Source organism: Lepisosteus oculatus, chromosome 1 (genome assembly GCF_040954835.1).
Source record: "Lepisosteus oculatus isolate fLepOcu1 chromosome 1, fLepOcu1.hap2, whole genome shotgun sequence".
Lineage (NCBI taxonomy): Eukaryota > Metazoa > Chordata > Actinopteri > Semionotiformes > Lepisosteidae > Lepisosteus > Lepisosteus oculatus.
Genome location: NC_090696.1, coordinates 69,284,399 through 69,307,256, shown reverse-complemented (window position 1 = coordinate 69,307,256; position 22,858 = coordinate 69,284,399). Strand labels below are relative to the sequence as shown.

Here is a 22,858-nt window from a genome sequence, read left to right as displayed (position 1 = left end):
AACAACCAGTGCAGCATCGTTTTAACAAAGAGTTCGCCTGTTTTCGACCAAAGAAATGTGTGTTAATCTTAACCTCACTATTAACAATCAACATTTTTTAAACCAAATGTTATTACATTTTGCAGGCGTACGCGTTTGCATATTAAATGTTTGATCGTATATGAACGCTGAACTAGATAATGTATTTCCAATAGTTTTTTATTGCCAATATCGAACCGCTATTTCTAATATTTATAATGTACTTCATTCAATACTATGTCTATTGTTCAAAAAAATCTTTCGTCGTAAAGTTAGTTTTATACTGTATAAAGGTTTTTCAGTTTTCTTTACGTACCCATGTGAATACATAAATCGCCAAGTTTATAAACATATTTAGAATTCATCAAATAAAATTCATCATCAGCACATGATGATATTAATGACTGGTGTAACTGGTTTACCAGTTTTTATTATTGGAAATTAATGCTTACTTGAAGTTGTTAACAAGTGCATTTCAGAAAAGCAGATATAGAAATTAAGTTATTTTTTTCTAAATTGGGGTTGCAGTAGTATTTGTGTGTAGGTTAAAGGGTGATTAAAGTGTGTTGCTTCTATTCAGAGACTGCTGTGACACTGCAGAGACAAGCTGTGTTTGGGTGCGCGCATAGAAAAAAGACGCGATAAAGGGTCACATTCATGAGTCATGTGCGTAGTTCATAAATCAGTTGATTCAACGACGGCTGCCTTCTTTAACACCTCCACCTTCAAAGACATATTCATTGTCAGATATCATTTAAAAAAGTATGACAATGAGTGTAAATAACATGCTTCTTCTATACTGTAACTATGGAATGATGTCCTAATGTCAGTGCACACAACAGCAATCTCATTGCCTTCAACTCCTCAGATTGGAGACTGCAGACCATCTTCTGAGGCCATAGTCTGCTAAGGTCATGGTTTCGGAGATGGAAGAGGCTGGAGACATTTTTTAGGACATGGAATCAGTTTGTTCGTATTCTGGAGTGTCCTAATAACCCATTTAGTTCTGATGCTAACATAACTTCTATCTGATTAATTTCTTTGGACTATACTGTATGTCAATGCAGACATCACAGATGTATGTTCTCATAATTGAATCTTCATACGCCAAGACCGCAGGTGGTTCATTTAGACAGATGTTGAACAACAAAGGAGGTTGTACATTCCCCTTATGGGAATGGGACAGTTGGGAATGGTTGCACTTTCTCCAGAACATAGAGTTTACAAGTGAGGTAGTGGTTTCCCATTCATTTACTGTGCTAAAAGGTTCACAATCAACCATTTGCTAATTGCTAGACAAGATTAGACATTCAGGTACCTCAGGTGCCTCATTTTAAAAGGATTCGCACATTTAGTGTACTTACAAAATCAACAACACGGAGAGCATCTTCAGTCAGTCTGAATCTGAGCCTGAAAATGCAGTGTAATCCACAGACATGTTTATACTGACGATCGTGGAGATCGAGAACAATTTCATCAACAATATTAATGACGCTGACTTTGCAAGTGAATTTTATGAAATGGTTTGATGGGGTTATTAAATAATTAAGGTATTTGCCAAGTGGCCTTCCTTAAAACCCAGAGGGGATTTGTTTGAAACCCCACAAAAACTGAACATCCATAGAAGTAAGAGTATACTAAGAAGGAACAAGCGATAACAGTTTTTATTCATCAAAGTGCCAGTCGCAAATATCACATTTATTAGTCGATTTAGAACACAGATGCACATTGTGTTAGACTTGCAATATCCCAGAAGCTGAGATATTGAATCCCAAAAATGAATAACATTTTTCATATTCTAACAATGTCAGTAGGCAGTATTTTTAGATTGTCTCTGTATTTTTTAATTTGTTCTTAGTGAATATTTGTTCTTAGTGAAAACATATATTAGTGAATATTATTAAAATTCAAAACTATAGTAACTTATCAGTAACAAAGAAATGAAGCATACACTTAAAAGTCATGAAATACATATTTTTCAGACAACTAAATTGTTACTCAGTTTTGTTTTAATAAAAATGTACCCTGAACAATAAATATACTTAATAAAGAAATACATGTGATTCCATGTTCAGGTTCAGCAATCTTAAAATGAAAATTGTGGCCACAGATTGTAGGTGTTGACATCAAACAACTGATATAAAAATCTGTAGAAATCATACATTGTTTTCTTCAAACATCTCCAATGATGTTTTCTTGTCAGGTGATGTACAGTAGAGATTCTGTCACATTCAGCTTTCAGATGTGCGATAAAGCCTATAATAAAAGATCTCAAGGCTTTTTGGGATTTTCAGATTTTTTCACATGAAGCACACGTAGAAGTTATTACAAAACAAACAACAGATTTAATTCCAATGAACACATTATTGTTTTTTTTTTAAATTGGATGATTTGACCATTGAGAGATTGTGGAATGTGTGATCCTTATTTTTAAGATAGCTTTAAATTCTGATGTCTTCCTAGAATAAGAGTCCTTCAGACCCTGTAAAAGGAAGGAGATACTGTAGAAAGGTCAGTGCAGTCATGGCCTGCAGAGGTAAAATGAGAAGGTATTGGCTTGGAGAGAACATTAGATCACTCTGCTTTGACATGTTCCTTAAAACAGTTGGCTAATCTTGCTGTTTTGCCAATGTAAATAGCATGAACTTTCTCTACAAAATTCCTAGTTATAAAGTAAATCACTTGACATGAGAAATATAATTTTTCAAGCTATGAACAAGAATTAATTAGTGCCAATAATTGGTTTCATTAGTTGCAAACTCTTTGTCTTATCAAAAAATTGTTTATGTTTGTGAAGCTTACAAAGTGGTATAAACGTAGTACTTAGTTTACCCTGTTTTACTCCACTTATTCTTTTTTATTCTTGCCGGTTAACAAATAAAGCAGCATTAGGACAACTGGTGATGGATTAGTGAGTCCTTGACATCAATTAAAAATCTTTTGTATTCTTCTTGAAATGACTATGCTATAAGGTTAAATGTAAAAAGGTGTCTGCCTTTAATTTATGTAGTGTTACCCTTTTAAGAACCGTGATATCCTTGCTGGAGTATTGGAGAAGACTTTTAGAATATTATAGGATGTTCAAAATTCTTGTTACCAAGGTATTATTAAGGACTGGTTTCAGTGATCATATTATACCCATATTGCTTCTATTCATTGGCTCCAAGTCAAGCATAGAATGAATAGCAAGCGTCTTTTGTTGACATACAAGACTCTGAACGGCCTACTGTAGTTCCTACCAAATTCAAGAGAACTACTAACTCCTGTACTACTTGTCTGAACCTGAGGTTCACAGATTCTGATCTTCTGTGTTGTCCAAGGATTCAATTAAGATCTGTGTGTGCTGCAGTCTTCACTTTTGTGGTTCTACAACTGTAGAATTCCCTTCTGTAGATTTTTAGGGGCTCTATTATAATACAGTACTCTATGACCCTGTTTTACTCGTCTGTGATTATGTTGTGATGCTGTTGGTGTAGCGGAGCTAGTTCGGATACAGTGATGTCAGTGCCTCACGACGCGTAGCAGGGACCTTGGCTACCTGGGCTGAGGAAGGTCTCTTTTAGCTCATGCGGCTGGTTCCCTGTTGTGTTACACTGGAGTCCCAGGTTTGTGCCCCAGGTGTTGTGGGATGAAACGGGTGGCGGAGGGCACGAGCCCGCACAGAACCGCAATGGTCACATTACAACATCCCATTAATCAATTACGAAATATGCTTTCTAAAACACGTATAATAATAATAATAATAATACACACTTGCTGCCATCTCTTCCTGCGGTCCTTCAGAAATTGAAAACAGTGAGACAAGGAATTAAACGCATAGCAAGTGGATCTGCTTACTCTTGCAACCGCATAAAAAAAAAGCATGTTGCAGTCTGATGTAGGATTGCATCCACTTTGTCAAATGACAAGTCTCGCAATCAGTCAGACCTTTTGTATGTCATTGCAGAGTGGAGATACAGACATTTGGCTGCATCTGTCAGAATGAAGAAGAAGCTCAGTAATGCTGGCATGGGGCATGTGGCAGTCCTAGAATTGTGTGGTTACATTGACCGTAATGTTCGTTAAGACACATATCTGACAGGTCTTCCTAAAATGGCAGGGTTTGCAGGAAGCACAGGAAACAGCTCCTGCCTCGAGCCGGACATGACAGAGTAGGCCTTCAGACACTGGCAGTTTATTTATAAAACTCTGCCGGGGAAACAGTCATCTTATCTCGGCCATTAGTTGACGGCTGCAAAATGGATATATTAATGTTGTAAAAAAAAAGGTTCTTCAAGCATGTCACCAAAAATGAGGCATTTACGTAGCATTCATGCGAGAATCAAAAATCACATCCTTATTTGCGTGTTAGGTGAAAGGGTGATGACAAATTTAGAAACACTTCAGAACAAGGGTAACCCGAAAAGTATGTGTTACTAATTTATTACTGGAACACAGCTTGTTGAGCGCTGGTAAATCGCTGCAAGCTGTCCTATTAGTGAAACATGAAAGGTGTGTATTAGTTATTTATTAACTGCTGCTGACAGAAGGTAATCAGTACCAAGTGAGCCTTTATAGAGACATTGCAGATCATGTCAAGTGCTAGTTTATCAATCAAGTAGAACTAACATGTACATTACGGCTTTCTCATATTCTGACTGTTACCACAAATTCCATTATAGTGACAAACCCAAACATCCATATGGACTGTGAGTGCTGAACTTTATTTGTTTAAATGGATTAACGTATTACGAAGATATGAATCAACTTTGATTTCTCTGATTCTAAGCAGGAAGGCAAACTGTATATTAGTTCAGGTGGGTAGCTGCGTCAGCTTGCGTAGGCTGCAAAGGAACAAGTAATAGGTTTATTCCATGCTGAAAAGAGAAGAAAAGAAACACAACGTTTTGGCTGTGGAGCCTTCTTTGGGTTCTTCTCCTCCTCACCTCCTCCTTTAATTTGTAATTACTAGTTCTTTTGCATATGGTATATTACATTTTTTTTAATGACAACACGATATCGCACTAGTTTGTGCAATAGATAGACTACATCATACTATTAATGTAGATTAAGAAATATAAAATCAGACAGCCTTTGCTGTTTTTAAGCCTGTGAACTTCACTAGCTTTGCTTCATAAAGTTGTGTTAGGCAGATTACAGCAGTGGGACTTGTTGCACTTAGGTTAAGAATAGGATCATTCCATGATGAATCTGTTAAAAAGCCCATCTGATAAGTTCACCCCCTCTGCCATCCATTGAGAGGCCTCTCTGCGCAGAACTACTGTACTCTGTCACATCATGTTGCTACTCATGTTACATAATACATATTTGGGATGCACCTAAAAAAAAAACAGAGAGGAGAGCACTTTTTATTTGATATTAGACGACGAAAGAATCAGCTGGCTTTTAGAATCTCCTACACTACCTAGTCCCTTTAATTCGTAAGCCCTCCTTTTTTCAGTTGGTATTTTCCTTTTTGTTTTTCCTGCCTTTGCTCCTCTGGCACACTGCACTAGGTCTTATCACATATCACACAAACATGACCCTAAACTCTGGAACGGTCCATTTATGGTCATGGAAGCCAAACATGACAGAATAGTACATGGAAAGGCTGCTGGCTGCTCAGATGAATAACTTGCAGGAAATGCTGCCGAAAGCAATGCAATGAAACCTCTTTCTTAATCACCAGCTATACATGCAGGGGGGAAGCATGAATTGATAACTTATTTAATTCCAGAATCAGCAAGTTCGAGGCCCAATTGCACAGTACAGTATGTTTCAGTGGAAATCAGTAACAGAATATGTTAAGAGAATAAATTAGAGAATAAAAGGCAAACCAGTGACTTATCTTGTTTTCCTTCCGCAGGCTGACTTGGAATGCTGTTAGTCATTTTTTTCAAGAAATTTTGGATCCAAAGTCCTGTTTGTCAAGTCCTCTAGAGTACTGTGTATAGCAATCGGAACAAGAAACTCTAAAGTTAACAAACATTGCAGTTAAGATATAAAAAAATCAATTCTAATTCTCTTAAAAGAAAATTCATGCTGTTCAATGGAATTTCTCAGAACAGGTTTTCTTTGTGATGTGAATGTTTTTACACTTTTGATTTTTTAAACAGACAACCACAAGCTGTGTTTTTTACCTCTGCAAAAACAGTTTTCTCATTACAAAACCTTTCCACAGTGATTGTTTTACAGAACTTACAGGTTATGTTTGTCATTATGTTAGGCTTTTTATTTATATCCATGAATTTTCGACATTTTGAATAATGCTGCAGTGCTGTTCAGTTTGCATGGGGTCTGAGGAATACGGATGCACAAGGGCTTAAACCCAAACCTAAACAGCAAAGTGTGTGCTTTGAATTTCAGTGGCGACGAGCAGGCACAGAAAAGAAACAACAAAAGGCACTCGTCTCACAGCCCAGCAGCTATCTGCCTCTCCAGAGGGGAGTGTTCCCTTTTTATCCCTTACTCCAGCTGAGATGCCAAAATTTATGCGGGGCTCCTGTCCTGGCAGGTGTAGTCATGGCAACTACCACCAACATGGAGTCCCCAACAGGGCCTTCTATGGACAAGTCCCCTGTTTAAGTCAGTTCTGTTTTGCTTCTGCTGTTCTAACTTGTATTCCACCATGATATCACATCATGCTATAAAAAACACAGTAAGCCCCTTCGTTACTCATACTCTTTTTTTGTATCCCTTCTCCTCCACCTCGTCTCCACTTTTGCATTACCCCTTGGTTACATTCTCTCTCTTTCCGTCTCTGTATGAGGGTCCTAATTCATCCTATGGCCAGGGGGTTGGCCCTCAACCAAGATGGTTAAGACAAAACTTATACCCAGTTTTTCCCAGCTTTTCAATAAACACTTATGTATAACTTGTTTTCTGATCATCTGTTGATCACCTTACTCCTCATTAATCTACTTTTAGTGTTACGTAAATTATAAGATCTAAGAAATAGATCTTACATTAGATTATTTTAAAAATTACATCTATAGAAGTTTGGTTTATCCTTTGATATCTTATTATTGTTAGTGTAATGTAAATATACAGTGACAGTAGCAAGTATACTGAATACTAATGGTTTAAATATTAACATTAAAAGGGATAAAACTAGGTTTGCTCTTTATGTTTTTGGCTCTGGCATTAGTTACCTTGGCTCTGGCATTAAATTACTTGTAAACACATTTTTGTCCAAAATATTATAAAGTCTGTTGTGGTCACATACAATATTATATTCATGTCAGGTACTTCTACACTACAGTCAATATCATTTGAGCCCATGATTAGCTCTAATACAAAAAAGAAGAAGTACACAAACTACAGAGAAGTTAAAGTTATTTGCTAGCTCCACAATGTGATTCTGCAGTGGAAGACATTGACTTCTGCCTAAGCTTTCTCACAGGATCTTGTTTGGGTTAAGATCTGTTAATACCAGAGCTTGACTGCCTCTGGCAGCCAGGAACAAGGAGATCAAAATTTACCACCTGGAACATCCGGAGAACAATAATGGGGGTACAATGATACGGTATGGAAGACCCTAGTCATGATCTGGAAGGGAGGAAGCTGATAGAAGATGTTCAGTAAGTACTTGGATTGAGGCAGAAGTGCAATTCAGCAGCTGTAACTGGAAATGAGCAGCCCTTGGAGAAGGAGCTAGACTTCTTACCTAAATACAGTTTTGAGTGGGTTGTGTTGTCTGGAGAGGTTACATCTACGTATGTAGTTGGAAAGCACAGAATAGAACATTAAAATTCAGAACTTAACATTAGGACTCTAGTGGCCAGTCCAGGCAATGACTGTCCAGAAGGTCATAATGCATGTTTGACCCAAGAACCCAGGAGGTATGATATTAATATCATTATTCTCAATGAAAACATACTGTATGAGCTAAAGAAGGGCAACTCAAGGTACATGGAGGTGAATACACTTCTGGAAGGGAAAGTCAGAGGAGGGATGTTGGATTGATGGAGTTGGATTTCAGAAATTAAATCGTAAAGCACCTTTATGAGTTCCCCATTGGAATCAATGAATATCATCCTGACTCTTCATCTCAAATGACCATGGAACCAGTACAACAATGACATTTGTGCATATGCTCTTAGTCTAGATTCAGATGACAAAACCAAGGGCAGTTTGTAAGTGAATGTCAACCAAATTCTTGTGGAATCCTGAAGATGGACAGACTTATTTTACTTGAAGGCTTCAAAGCCAGAGTTAGATGAAGTGCCTTTCTCTGCAGTGGGATCATTGGCAAGGTATCAGTTGTAAATATAAATTCCTTACTAGAAGGTCAGAAATTGGGCTTGTCACGCATTGAGTTAATGCTCATTAGCTCCATTGGATTGGTCATGTTGTCTGGATGTCAGACTCCAGACTCCTAAAGAAGGGTCATTTCTCAAAACTAAGAAACGTTAATAAATATAGTAAAAGCAAACATTACACAAAAATCAGTGCCAAATAGTGAGAGGAATAAAGCACTTTATCAAGCCTCATTCTGATAAAATATCTTTTCTCCTCAAGCCACTGTAGCCATTGCATAATAGTTATGACTGTCTTGATGGGAGTCAAACCTTTTTAGAAATCTATTACCTGATTAATGTTTTCTGTCACTTCAACAAATATCAACAAATAAAATAGTGTAAAATTTCTAACATTACAATTACTCCAAAACAGGGATGTATGTATTACCTAAAAACAACAACTTATACAGGAAATTAAAACTTTATGTAACCTGGAGGGAATGTAGGAAAGGTTTCCTAAATAGGATTTGAACTTTCTAAGGACTCTAGCTCATGAAAGTTTATCATGGTTGCTAGGCAACTATGTTGTGGTTCTGAAAATCTGAACCTACTTACGATATGAATTCCTTTTCTTCCCAAGAGTATTTTTCTAGCATGAAAAACAAAGAGAGGTTAATAGAAACATACATGGTAAATGATTCATGAGCAACATGGCTAATTCAGCATTATTCAAAAGTAATTTTCGCAACAGTACTTCTAGCAATAACAGCTGAAAGAAAGAACTTGTGAACAATATACAAAGGCATGTCTTTAAGTACATGTTGTGATCATTTAAATTTTAAAAACTATGATTCCTCTAAAGTTTTTTGTTCTATAGAAGGGGCACTTTAACTTTATTTTAGTAAAAAAATTAATATCCCCGAAAAACAGCTTTTAACAAACTTACAAGTGAAACTGCTCCAGCGGTTAAGGAAGCTTAACACAGAACAGAACAGTAAGAACAAATAATTAAAAAATCATATTTCTTTTTCAGGGACCATCATTTTCAGATGTAATTTATCCAATAACAAAACATTTTAGATCAATTATTTTCACAGTACTGTAAAGTAGCTCTTCCTTAGTAGAATTAACTGAAGAAAATATTTTCGTTAATATAAAAAGCGTTACATTTAAAAAAATAACTGAAACAAGTACACAAAAACAGGCAAAGCTATCCGAGCAAAGGAGTATAGCAGGGAACTTTGGTTACACTTCACATTAGCACTTTGAGTTACTTAAAAAGACTTCAGAAATAAAATAGATTTATTAGAATTAAACGTTATAGTGGTTTTCCCAGGAATTCAACCAGTGCCACATCCAAGTGCCAGGAAGAAACGGGAACTAAGGAGATTTAATACTTGGTTAAATATTAATATAAATTTAACATTTTGCATTGGTGCAGAGAAGAGGGTATTAGTTTCATGGCATTGGATGTCATTCTGAATAAGAGGTGTTGATATATTATGGAGCTGAATGTGTAAAGTAGGTGAAGAATATCTAAATTAGAGAACTTAGGAGCAGGGAACTCAACCAGGTTAATTTTGTTGGGATCATGAAAGGTCTGGTCAAAAATTCTAGAGCTTGAGAGTAATATATAAATACAAAACTACAGCATTACAGAAATAACCGAAATATAACTAGGGAGGAGGATGGGAATGAATATAAAACTAACGGATGTACATATATACATATAAAGGCAGGATAGAAAGGGGTGGTATGCGACTATCCATCAAAAATATCGTGGAAATTAAAGAACTGAAAAAGAAAAGTACAAGAGTAAAGGTAGTTTTGAATCTACAGTACATTGGTTAAACTGAGAATAAGGAATTTTAAAGGCTTAATAACAAGAGGAGTGTGCTGTAGACCACATGCAGACATGGGAGCAAGTACAGTAGCTTACGTATGATGACATCAGGATGGTATGTAGCAAATAATAAAAAATATTATATTATTGGGGCTATTATTTCTACACACATAAATCACAATAATGTGATGGGGCATACAGAGGAAGAAATGTTTATGATGCAATGTTAAGTTGTTGGAAACTAAGTGTACTAACTTGGAACTTAGTCTACTAACTTGGAAACTAAGGGTAAAACACTGTCTTTTGATCAATATTTTAATCTCTTATACAGTATGTGAGCCTAAAATTAAACTTCTTAATTAAAAAAAGGTATGAAGGAATGAGACAGGGCATATAATCAATGAACTGGATACAGATGGATCTGCAGTCAATGGAAGCTTATATCATGTCATAAACGTGATAAGTGCTCAAAAAACATGGTGTAGATGCTTTAGTGTAGAAATAATTAAAAAAATCAGGAGGATGACAATACTCAATAGCATACAGAATAAAAGCCTCAAGATAATAAGGAGTCTACTGAGGTCAAGGCATAACTAGAAGACATTAGAACTGCTAAGAGGAGACTATTGTGTTCTGTACATCTGAGTGTGACAGGTAATGGGAACTGTATTTTGTGAATTCCTTTGGTTTGGGAGGGGTAGTTTGGATTGGGTGTTGGGTAATACAGTATGTATTTACCAAAGATAAGAAGAAGGTTAAAAGGTTTTGTAAGCTAATAACTGAAATACCAAACAGGTGGAAAAACCCAAAGATGGTATGTTCATTCTTATACCAGCCTCAAATAATTGTATAAGTCAACATTTCATAGTCAGGGTCAAAAACATTCATTGAGATCACACCCTTAAAAAGTCTAAATGTTTCATGTTTTTTCCTGTAATCATTTTACTTTAAAAAACACAAACTGACAATACTCAGAATTGTTCACCATCAGGTTAAACAGCCAATGGGATTGTTTGCTTTAACAGAAAGTATCTAACTGAAATACAGTATATTAGTGTGCCAAAAAGGTAGCTTCCTCTGTATGATCATAAGTTTGTTTTATCAGCTCATACAATTTCCTTTTCAGTTCTGGCATTGGTTATTATTCCTGTTTCCCTTAGTCTTAGTACATTTTCACCTTTGCCAATGATCTATCATAGTTCTGTAGTTCTATTTGTAAGTGTCTTAAAGGGACACTTCTGGTTTTCCACTGATATTATTCTGATTTCACTCTTGACCCTCCCAGCTTTCATTAATAAACGTGTGACCGGGTCTACAACAATAATTCCTCGATTCCAGACGTATTATAAGTATGTTAGTTGTTAATTCTTATTAAGACATTAATAGGTTAATGGAATCTTTTTGCTATTTAATGGAAATTTAGCTTGAACCCAGTCTGTACAGCGCTATGGCACAGTATGTCATATATTTAACTTTCCATGGACAATCTCTGTCTAAGCTGCTAAAAGCTGTCATGAAGTCTGAAAAAGTGATTGCAATGTACACCTTTTGATCTAATACCACTTGGGTACAATTCATTTGCTCAATTGCCATCAATAACAGTTTCTGGTCGGTTACAGAACACTGAATATTATTGGTGTGACATATCTGAAAAAGGCTTAACAGCCAAAGTGTTGTGTTTTTTTCTTTCTTTTTATAGTACTTTTTCATGTTCACATAGACACCTTTGGCTGTGAATATGATTTCAACTCAGTTGTAATAGTGGCGGTATGTTATCAGCTTTGCTCCAAGACAATAAAGAAGCTTTAAAATACTCTGTGTATTGGTAGTTCTCTGACTTTGATGTTATCAAGTATAAATTGACACTTTGCACAGATTTTGAAAAATATTAAACTGTGTGTTCTTATGTATGATCTCTTATTTATCAGACTCTTGTCAACATTTACATTTACACTTACATTCATAAATAAGCAGGCTGTCAGTGGCAGCCAATAAAAAACAGGATCTTTGTCAGATTCCTTTCTCAAATTAAAAAACAGGCTACAAACCAAAATTAAAGGAACCACAAAGATGCAATGAGCCCATAGTACCTGGGTGAAAAGCACTGGAACTGATCTGGTTGATCTTCTCTGGACTCATTTCAAAGCAGCAATATCTTTCCTATACTGTAGTGATCAACATTTTACTCACTATCCTAAATTATGCGTTATTGATTGCATTATGCAATTGAAACATACCATACCTTGATTTGATTGCATTAATTTTGACCATATATCCTAAAATTCCAAATCCTTATTCAGCATAATCTGCATAATTAGCACACAGGAGAGGGGGGAAAGATTTGATAAATGCATTATCAATACCTTATTCAGGCTGGTTTAACACTTACGAGGGTTTTCAGAGATATCAGTCATATTGTAGATTTACTAAACCCTGCTGACAGGACAATAAAGAGACTAAATAGAATAACAGAGCCTTTAAATGATGTAATCTGAAATTGATAATCCCCAAATTACATATACATTCACACAAAGCAGAGTTCTGTAAAACTATTTAGGTGATTTCCACTGCTATGTAACATCAAGTTGAGAACTTTTCATGATTTTTCAATGATTGTTTGACAAAGTGTAATGTTGTATTTTTTTCTCTAGGTCCGAACTCTATTTGTCAGTGGGTTACCATTAGATATCAAGCCACGAGAACTTTATCTTTTATTTAGACCATTTAAGGTAGGTTTTTATTTGATTCAGTTGCTTCACTTATGTTTAATGTGTTTCTGCCTGTGATGTTTAATATTTTTGCATTCCTTTGTTAATTTCAGGCTTTTGATTCGTGAAAACAAGAGAATGAGCTTACCAAATTGTTTTACTGTATTTATTATTTGGGGAACTAAAATCACACAATAAATAATTGTATTTTATAAGGTTACAATACATAGAGTTCTTGTGTTGTTTTGCGGTTGTATGAATTGTAGTCATGCAATGCAAGAGCCCAACGGGAAATACTACATTATCAAAATGTAATTTATAATGAAAAGGGCTAAAGTGTAACAACGGGAAATTCATAAAGATTCAAATGCACAATCATAATTGGAGATTCTAAGAAAGACTCCTATTCCTGCCAGTCCTACTGTAGGCACAGTATAAATACAAGCCATTAGTCCAATCAGTCCCAGCTTTCATTGCACTTAAACTAGACAGTCTGCCAGCTGCCCTCTATCTATTCTCTCTTTACTTGTTGCTACTTGCCTTCTCCTCCTACTGTTTCTGGCTGCTTTCTACATATGGATCAATCCTGAACCACTGCCAACCAAACTATGTCTTCTAACTTAAACAAAAAAGTAAAAATGTCTCTTATAAAATGCAGCCGTCTGAACTCTATTGTACTTCACTGGGTGACAAACCCTAACAAAGTAATTATTGACCAATAAGACTTACGTGTGTAGGTCTGGTGTTTGTGATGCTTATGGGGTGTTTTTTTGTTTGTGTTTGAAGAGTGGATTTTTATAGATTTCAAAAGCAAAAGGAGGATTAGTTTTTGTGGGAGTGACAGTTGGAGGGAGAGATGGAGTGTGAAAGGAGAGCTGTACTATTTTCCATTTTGTTGTCTTTCTATTAAGTGTGTTTTTCCTCTTACATCTGTCCAGTCCTGTTTGCCACTGGCCACAGCCTTTTTTCCTTCTGCTCGTGTTTCTATTTCTTTAGCTTTTCTTTCCCCTCTACTATCTGTGTCAGATGGAGGGGCAGGTCCTCTGAACCTTGTGTTGGTCTCCCCAGCCTTACCCTCTTTCCTCCATGCCCCTGTAGGTCTGCTATCCACTTTTCGCCTGTGTTTTCGATAAGGATGTCCAGTCTAGGGCTCACACTGCCCATGTCCAGTTTGTACTGATGCAACCCCTACAAGGTCCCTCCAAGCATGGTTACAAGTGCTAGCACTGTCCTCCTCTCTCCTCAAGTAACCAGCCTCAGCCTCCCTGCTGGTTCTTTGTTACTACAGGTATCCAGATCTCATCAGCAGACGTCCAAATATACCCCCAGCAACTTCAGTCATTCATCCACCCCACCTTCCAGTTTTCCCCCACGATCCTCTCCTCTCTTTGCCTCTTCCCCTTAAAATGTAGGTTCCTTTTCCCTAAAAATTCCCTTCTTCCACTTCAACTACACTTTCACTATACAAGAGCAGTAATTGATTAATTTTATGTGGCTCCTGATGCCTTTTCCATTTTTTTAGGAGTGAAAGCAAATGGCTGAATCTGTGAAAAACACTGTCCCTTACCTTTAACACTCTCTAATCTCTTTTTATTATATTTGTTAAGATCATAATATCAACTTTAATTGATAAATCTGTATTGTCCTCTCTTTACTATGACTTACTGTTTTTGTTTCTTTCTCAAGGGTTATGAAGGCTCACTAATTAAGCTAACCTCTAAACAGGTAATCATAATTGTTTGTTACTTTCATGTTTGCATCTTGAATACAGCTTTGTGTAAAATGTGATTATTTACTTGCACACTATGATTGCATATGGTGAAAGTATATCATTGTCTTCAGCATTTCAGCCAAGTATCAAACAATCTAACTTTGTTTGATAGAGCAAATATAAAGGAATATTCAATAGCTCCGCCTTCTGAAAGAATGTACATAATCTAGAATGAAGGTCAAGACAGCACTAATCTTTCAGAAACGTGTTACAGAAACAATTTTACTGCTAGTATTGTGAATTGAAAATAAAAACTCTGCAAATAAGGACTAATATTTGTATTTTTTATGAACTTATCTCCCCTCCCCCAATCTATCCAAAAAACTATTTCAGGGGAAGAGGGCTATCTCTGCCTATAATTTATAAAATAATAAAAAATATGAAATATATTTATTTCATTGTCCTCAAGTATTGATGTTAAGGCAAACAGTACTGACTTAAAATATTTCATACAGAATGTCCCAAATTTCCCACTAGTGTCTGCTTAGGAAGAAAAATAAACAATTGCGTGATGGAGTTAAAATGCTATTGTGCACTGTGACGTACATATTTAGATTGGATATTTGGTCAAAAGTACTACTAGTAATATTTTTTTCAAATTTCTTTAATAATAAAATAATTTTTTTAGATGTCTTAGAAACACACTGCCCCATCAGTTGATTCAAATCATAAACATTAACATATTTCAGAAAATTTCATTCTGCACTTTCTTTTGGGTTTTGGAAAACATCTTTTAACATCATTCTGGTAAAAATGTGATAAAAAAAAGGATAAAAAGGAAGTTCTGTATATATGAAAATATGATCATATGAACTGCACATGCTTTCAACCAACTCAGACAAGGTTTTAAAAGCAACTCCAAACATATTCTAAGACAATAAGAAAGTTAAAGTAAGAAAAGGTCATCTTATTAACTTTTTGAAGAAGTTCAAACATTAAAAAGCTAACCTTAATCATTTATCTTTAATAAATTACTTTGTTTAATACTATTTTGATTATGAGGCTGCTTTTAAGGCAGTAAGACAATTATCTCTATATATGGTCGCAGCTCTTTTCGTTTACAATTGTAATTCTATTTATATCAGACTTCTGCACACTTCTTATAGTCATTGCCTGGTTAAAACGTTCTCCTGTTCTACAATGACGTCTCTTTTCTACACAAATCACTGAGTAGCCTCACGAGAAATGTCTGCTAAGGGCTTTTTAATCCTTGTCTCTGTTATGGAATCCTTCAGAGGAGGAATGCCTTCAATCTGTATGTCAGCACGGCAATGTTTTCCACAACCAAGTGACAGCTTGGGTAAAGACATCTTAAATTAATGGGGCAGCCTTTCAGCGCTGTGTTATTTACTTTATTTGGTCTGTGGGTAGGCTGCTTCCATTTTGTCCCTGTGTAGGTATTAGGGAGGGACTTGTACAGTACTTTAGGTCACTGAGGAATTATGGTGATTTTTAACACATAATTAATTTCCATATCACACAACACTTTGGTGTTTTCAGCGTTTTCTTTCATTAAAGAATGAAGCAGTCAATGTACTCACAGTGATTTAATTTTGTGTCGTTTTTTTTTTATTACTGCTTGAATGCAGAGGGCAGGAGTGTAAAGTAGTGATAGAGCTCTGGACTCCCCTATAGTGGGTTTTGGGTTAAAATCCTGAGTGGGACAAAACTCTTATATCCATGAGTTAGGTACTTCACTCATAGTCTTCTAGTAAATGGTTCTGAGAATTTACTTTTGATCATCATACTTGATAAATTAGTGTAATAATCAAACTAGTGTAAGTTTTACCCTTACCTGGTGTTGTACTATAAGCTTTCCCTCATGTGAGTACCACAGTAATAGTGGATTAACGGGGCTGTAAATGATGAATAATTCAATATTTTTTTCTTTCTCTTCAGCCTGTAGGATTTGTGAGTTTTGACAGTCGGTCAGAAGCAGAGGCTGCTAAAAATGCTCTGAATGTGAGTATGACCGTAATAAAAACTGTGCCTGCTACCAAAGAGATCCTAAATTATTTACTTGGCATAAACCTCCTTAAAGCATTCTGAAAATGTTTCTTTTAAAAGCAGACTGATTTTGAATTAACCAAACTACTGCAAAATATAATTCTATTTTTTTTTTTCTGAAGATATTCATGGTTATTCTCACTGCCATGAGACTGTCACCTTTTACTGGACTTTTGCTTAATAAAACAACATGTATTCAAAAAATGCTATATATATATATTGCTTATGTGTTGCAATAACAAAGTAAAATAAAGCAGACACTTTCTGCTGCTTGATTTCATGTAGCTGACTGAAAAAATGTAATAAAAACGGGCTTTCTAATGGTTTGATTATTAACAAAATTTGTGGCTGAAACCAACATTTGTGGTTATATATTAATTTCAGATGTTTTGCAGAAAACATTGTTTTTGTTGTTTTACTTTTGTTGACTTTTTTCACTGAATTTAAAGAGCTTTTAAGTTTGTTTTGCCAGTTTTATCACATAGTAAATAACCCATGTATTATAAATGAAATTGCCAGTTCCTGACTCATTTAGGCAAGAAAGGAGTAACATTTCAAGAACATGACAACAGTTTGTTTTTCAGAGAAGTTACTAAGGAGATTTTAAACAAATGTTCTGCCAGAACAGTCTCATAACTGTTGATTAAAGCCTCATGAAACGTATGTACTGTACATTTGTTTAAGTCTATGATGTACACTGTTTTAAAATGCATAGCAAAATACTGCTTTGATCTAAAAAATAAGTACACAATGTACTTTGTGCTACCAGCAAGTGTATAAAGAAAAAAAAAAACTCAGCTCAATTAAACACATGGTTAATAAAACATTTTTATTTCATTTTGGAGGCCAAAGTACTTCATTAGAGTAGTAAAATTAGAGCACTGATCATGAAGCAGAGATGGAATCTGACTTTTCCATTACTTGCATTGTCGGACGGCACATTGAGAAAGTTATGATAAACAGACACTGTACTTAAGAAATTTATTATTTTATTAAATAAACAGACCATTAATTGTCAATTGGCACATGCTACTTCAGGACTTGTTCTGAAAAACAAAAAGAACGAGAACGATATCTTTCAAGAGCTAACTAACCGACCTCTTAAAGGTGATACAGTAGGTCTGGTTAACAAATACAGACCACCTACAGTATGTCTGTGTGCTTAGCAGGCTGGGACTTGTACAGTAGAAATAGTTGTGATTTTATTGTGATGTCAGTCTTGCTGAGGTAATCTCTGATTGAGCTTAATGATCTGTAATCCTCCCAGAGATGTCTCTTTTCCTTGGCATAGTTTATATAAACTCCAATCTGGCTCCTACCCAGAGAGCTGAACGAAACAGGGAGCCTTCCTAATGGCTAATGTGTTACAAGGGGCAGGCAGAATGATTTACTGTGCATGTTCAGGGCAGTCCTCAAATCAAGATCCAGCTTTGACAAAGCTGAACAAGGCATTTGGCATGTGTGATGCTCATGGTAACAGAGGTCAACAATTTTAAGACAAGAAGAATATATTGTTTTTATTAGTTCTTAATTAAAAATGCTGATAACTGTTCTGAATAACAATAGGTGGGTAGCAGTAGCATGTTTGTGCAGATTTTGTTTTTGGTTAATTTCTTTTTAAAGATGGGAGATAGAAATGGTTCAGTTAAGTATGTTAAACTTGCAGTCAAAATGTACAAAGTACAAAGTAATGTGCATATTGTATATCAACAAACTCTGTTGTGAACTCATCTCTGAATCAATTATGTTTGTTATGTTTGTGAGCTAAACAATTACTAGTAAGCAATCATTATGGATATACAGTATCTGCTTTTGGTTTGTTAGTGTGATCTTTTGGATATTGTGTTCCATATTTATGTTTTTCATTCTAGTCTTATTCATCAAATCCTTGATCCTTGTATGAATATACTGTATATAGACAGATATTGCAGCTATGATAGAGTATGAGCCCTAAAAATGAAACCCCTTGTCTTTACTTTACAATAATGAAGAATACTACTAAAGGCTCCTCAGGCCAAGTATTTTTCATTCATTAACAAATATGTAGCCACCCGCATAGATTAAAGACAATAATTGATTTTAGAGATTAGGTGGAAAGTGTAGACAAAGTATTTTGACATTAAAATACCATTGATAAATGTCACGTTATTCAAGTGTCACTGATTACGTACCAGGTTATATTTTGACCAACGATTTAGTTTTGAAGAAGACATATTGTCTCTTCTTTATTTTATTCCTTTTTAGGGAAAAAAAAAGAGATATTGTCATAGTAAAGATAGCAGACTCTAATATTTCTCCAAGGATCTGAGTGAAAAATGCAGACATTACATATACTGTACAAAAATATTGTCCTAAGATATAGCTGTAATAGCGATAGGTGAGGTTTTAAATTAAACACTTAATATAGTGTGAATTGAAATTATTTGCAGTAAGTGTCCTTGGAGAGGAGAGTGCAGAGGTTTTAAACAGGTCAACATTCTAAGAATGGCAGCTCTGGTGGAATGTTTTTCTAAACCATTTACACATTTCGACTACTCTTTTTTTCTTTGTTATTGGTCTGCTGCATGTGCCGTTCAAAAGTGTTTGCCAGTACGCAACTGGAGTGGAAATTTAACTCTGGAGAGCTTGTGGTTTATTAACATAAGCAGAAATTCAACAAAAAATAAAATGATAGGAATAATACAGGGGTAAGCAGAGATTTGTGCATTAGCAGACAAGGTCCTTCATTTGACAACCCTGCGTTTTTATATCTTAATGCACCTTTGCTGTCAGTTTATTTGGTAAAGTCAATCAGCCCCAGAAAGACAGAGAGATAGAATCCTGTTGTTTACTCAGGGTCCTTAACTCATGTTTCACTTGAAATGTGGAAAAGAGTCTACAATAAACACTACTTTTCTTTTTGGTAATTTTGTTGCATTGGCACTTATTGAGATTGTTGTGACTGATGTCTAAACATCAGTATCTTGGGAGGTGTTGTCCTTTTAGGGTTTAGGGTTGACCAATTCCTTCATCTGTTGTCCCTCTCAGTTTCTGATGCTTCTTATTTAGTCCATGTACTTTTTTCCAGAAATAACTGTTTTTTGACAGATGGAATGTGATTGTTGGGAATCAAAGCAGAGTTAGTAGCTCTCACAGTAGAAGGTTTAGGGGGACAATAAACCACAACGGAACAAGTAATAGGTTTATTCCATGCTGAAAAAAAGAAGAAAGAGAACACAACGTTTCGGCTGTGGAGCCTTCTTCAGGTGTGAGAGAGACAGGGCAGTAGGCAAAGGTAAAGCCTTTACCTTTGCCTACTGCCCTGTCTCTCTCACACCTGAAGAAGGCTCCACAGCCGAAACGTTGTGTTCTCTTTCTTCTTTTTTTCAGCATGGAATAAACCTATTACTTGTTCCTTTGCAGCCTACGTATGCTGACGCAGCTACCCACATGAACTACAATAAACCACAACTACCAACAGAAACTGAGATCCTTTAGTATTGAAATCAAAGCACTTTAGATTATTCTAGCTCTTCCAAGCGATGAAGGAGTGCTAAACCACCACTCTGACCACAGTTTCACAATTGCTCAAAATACAAGCCGTATCCCATAACCTTATTCAACACCAAATTCTTGTTTAGGTGCTATTTATCAGTAAAACAACTTTTTGATCAATAATAAACTCACCAAAAATCATGTGCATACTGCTGTGCTATTCTGACCAGTACAGCTGTACCCTGTCCCTGCTGGGATTTAATCACAGTCACCCACAGGCTCAGAGCACCATAGTACCACTCTACAGACAGTAGTAAATGGAAAAGCAAATTTCCATTATGCCAGAAGACTAAGTTGTCTGCTAGGGGAGGATCCTACATTGTCTAGGTCTCAAGCAGGTAACATCACCTTTTACAAAAGGCCCAATGAACCTTGTGAAATTCTCCTCCTCTGCAGAGACTTCACAGATATGATAAGTTCAAGCTCTGCTCTGCACCTGCAAGGATTCAATCACAGTTCATACCTACACCGCACCCGTTCACAGACAACAGCAAGTTCTGCTATGCCACACAACTGAATACCCTCCAGTGACAGACTTCGACACTGTGTAGGTTTTAAGAGGATTATGCAAGTTTTTGTAACAGGCTCAGTGCCACTGAATCCTATTAGACTGTTTTCAGGGAATATGTCAATGTTACCAAGCAGTGCCAGGAATATGGATGGTGACACAACCTTGAGCAGTCTTGTTTGATTATCTTGTATTGGTTTATTATCGGTAGAGGAATTTATTTGTTCCTCATCAGTGTGATCATCCCAACCTTTTCTTATTTTATTGAAATTAATATTCTGAGGCTCTCTTCATACTGTTCCTTGGGGTTGTCTCTGTATTCCATTTGCAGGGTATCCGCTTTGACCCAGAGATTCCTCAGACCTTGAGGCTGGAGTTCGCCAAAGCTAACACCAAAATGGCCAAAAACAAGCTGGTGGGAACCCCCAATCCTGGCCCACTGCAGCAGAGCCCAGGGCCTCATTTCATCACCAGGGAACCATGTGAGTGCAGCCCCTGATCCACTCTTCATCCTTATGGCTGTGGCAAGACAAGTTGTAAGATTCGTCAAGACTGAATAAGCTAATTAGTCGTTAAACTCACGATATCCCAAATAAATATCTGAGCCATAAAGTTTTTGGAATCGTCAGAGCATTTGTTGTAAGTATGTTCTAAGTATGCATAATTCATTTTTTTTTTATTTAAGAAGAAAATAGTATTTTTAAGCCTCATGAGTTGAATGCACTGGTAGTCAACATCATACTCTACTAAGCAAAAAAGCAGAACACGACACTTACGTTTTGAATATTCATCCTTTTTTTGTAAGACAATAATTAAATATAACTTTACTGTACGTAATAATCACCTTATGGTGAAGATAGCGCTTAAACACGATCCTTCCATATCGTACTTCAGAGAAAAGGATGATGTTTGTTCCTTTTCATTTGCCGTTAGGTACTGTAATGTGTTGGCTAAAAAAAGTAATTTTAAGTTTTTTTTCTCTTGAGGTTTTTATGAAGTTCAGAAAAGACTGAATGATTCCAAAATATTATTGCGTTGAAACATTCCTGAAAATGACACAATAATTGTACTCAGCTTCAAAACAATTACAAGCATTAGTCATAACTTAATAGGGGTGAAAAATAATGTTCTTAAAATTAGAAAAGGCCCTTAAAAGTGTATAGGTGTTTTGAATTTTTAAAAACGTTTTTAACGATGATATCATTTATTTGGTTATATGATGGTTTTCCCGACTAAACGGTTAATTCAAAAGTGATTTTGTGACTGCTGTATGGCAGAAAAGACAGTGAACTGCTGAATTGCAATTTATCCCTGTGCCATGTACAGTATATCACATTTAAGTACTTAGAGTTCTAACAGAACATTACATTGTTACTCTGTAAGACATAACAGTTATTTTTGTATATCAGAAATTAGTCCTTGTACTGTATGTTTTACAGATTTGCAAACCAATCCCACTTGATGTTTTGAGATTATCAAACTCTTCTGTTCATTAAAATTAATACATTTTACTCAGAGATTCTTTTTAAATAGCATTGAATTTGGTTTTAAACCATGCATACTTTAAGTCAACATATTGAACACAAAATTTCAATTGAAATTCTTTTATTTACGTTTTAAAGTGTCTGTGGCACAGAATCTAGTTAAAGTTTGACGTAGTATGTGGCACTGTATTCTGAAATACTTTTAAGATAAATATTATGTTTAATTCTGTGTAAACAGTATAAAACTGGCAAAGACTTCTGTATACAAGGCTGCACTTTTAAGTGCACTTGTGCATTCCTACAAAATGAGCAAGCTAGCTATTAACTGGAAACATAAGTTTAAGTAAACCTCGTTCTGTTTGGATTGTTCTGCAAAAATACAAAAGGAAACAATTAGTTTAAAAAATGATGTAATGTCAAGATTAAAAGCTAATTTTAGTCAACTAAACACAATTGTCTGATGGGGTATGATATAAATGTCATTGGAATGGGCTCATAAAATGCTTTACAAGCTTCAGAGTGTACTTCATTCATAACAGCACAAAAAAGGTTGCAAAAGGAGAGGAGGCCATTCGACACGATCAGTTGATCCAAGAATCTCATCCATCTGTCTAGCTGAGTAGCTTGTTCCGGGCTCCTTCAGCTCTCTGTGGAAAAAGTACCTCCTGTTTTCATTTTAAATGCACTCCCCAGAATTTCTACTTCTTGTTTATATTTCATTGCTAATTTCAAATGTGTTTATTGGCTTGACTTTGTCAGTGCATTT

The 22,858-nt window shown here is 35.7% G+C and overlaps 1 protein-coding gene across 2 annotated transcripts in view; it reads left to right on the top strand.

The window, feature by feature from the left end:
• LOC102683103 (RNA binding protein, mRNA processing factor) overlaps window positions 1-22,858 on the top strand; it is a 36,904-nt gene that overhangs the window by 929 nt on the left and 13,117 nt on the right. For both annotated transcript variants that reach the window (XM_015345529.2, XM_015345528.2), the window contains exons 2-5: window positions 12,732-12,809; window positions 14,475-14,513; window positions 16,459-16,521; window positions 20,940-21,090. In XM_015345529.2, coding sequence (XP_015201015.1) covers window positions 12,732-12,809; window positions 14,475-14,513; window positions 16,459-16,521; window positions 20,940-21,090 — 331 coding nt within the window. The remainder of the gene's footprint in view (window positions 1-12,731; window positions 12,810-14,474; window positions 14,514-16,458; window positions 16,522-20,939; window positions 21,091-22,858) is intronic.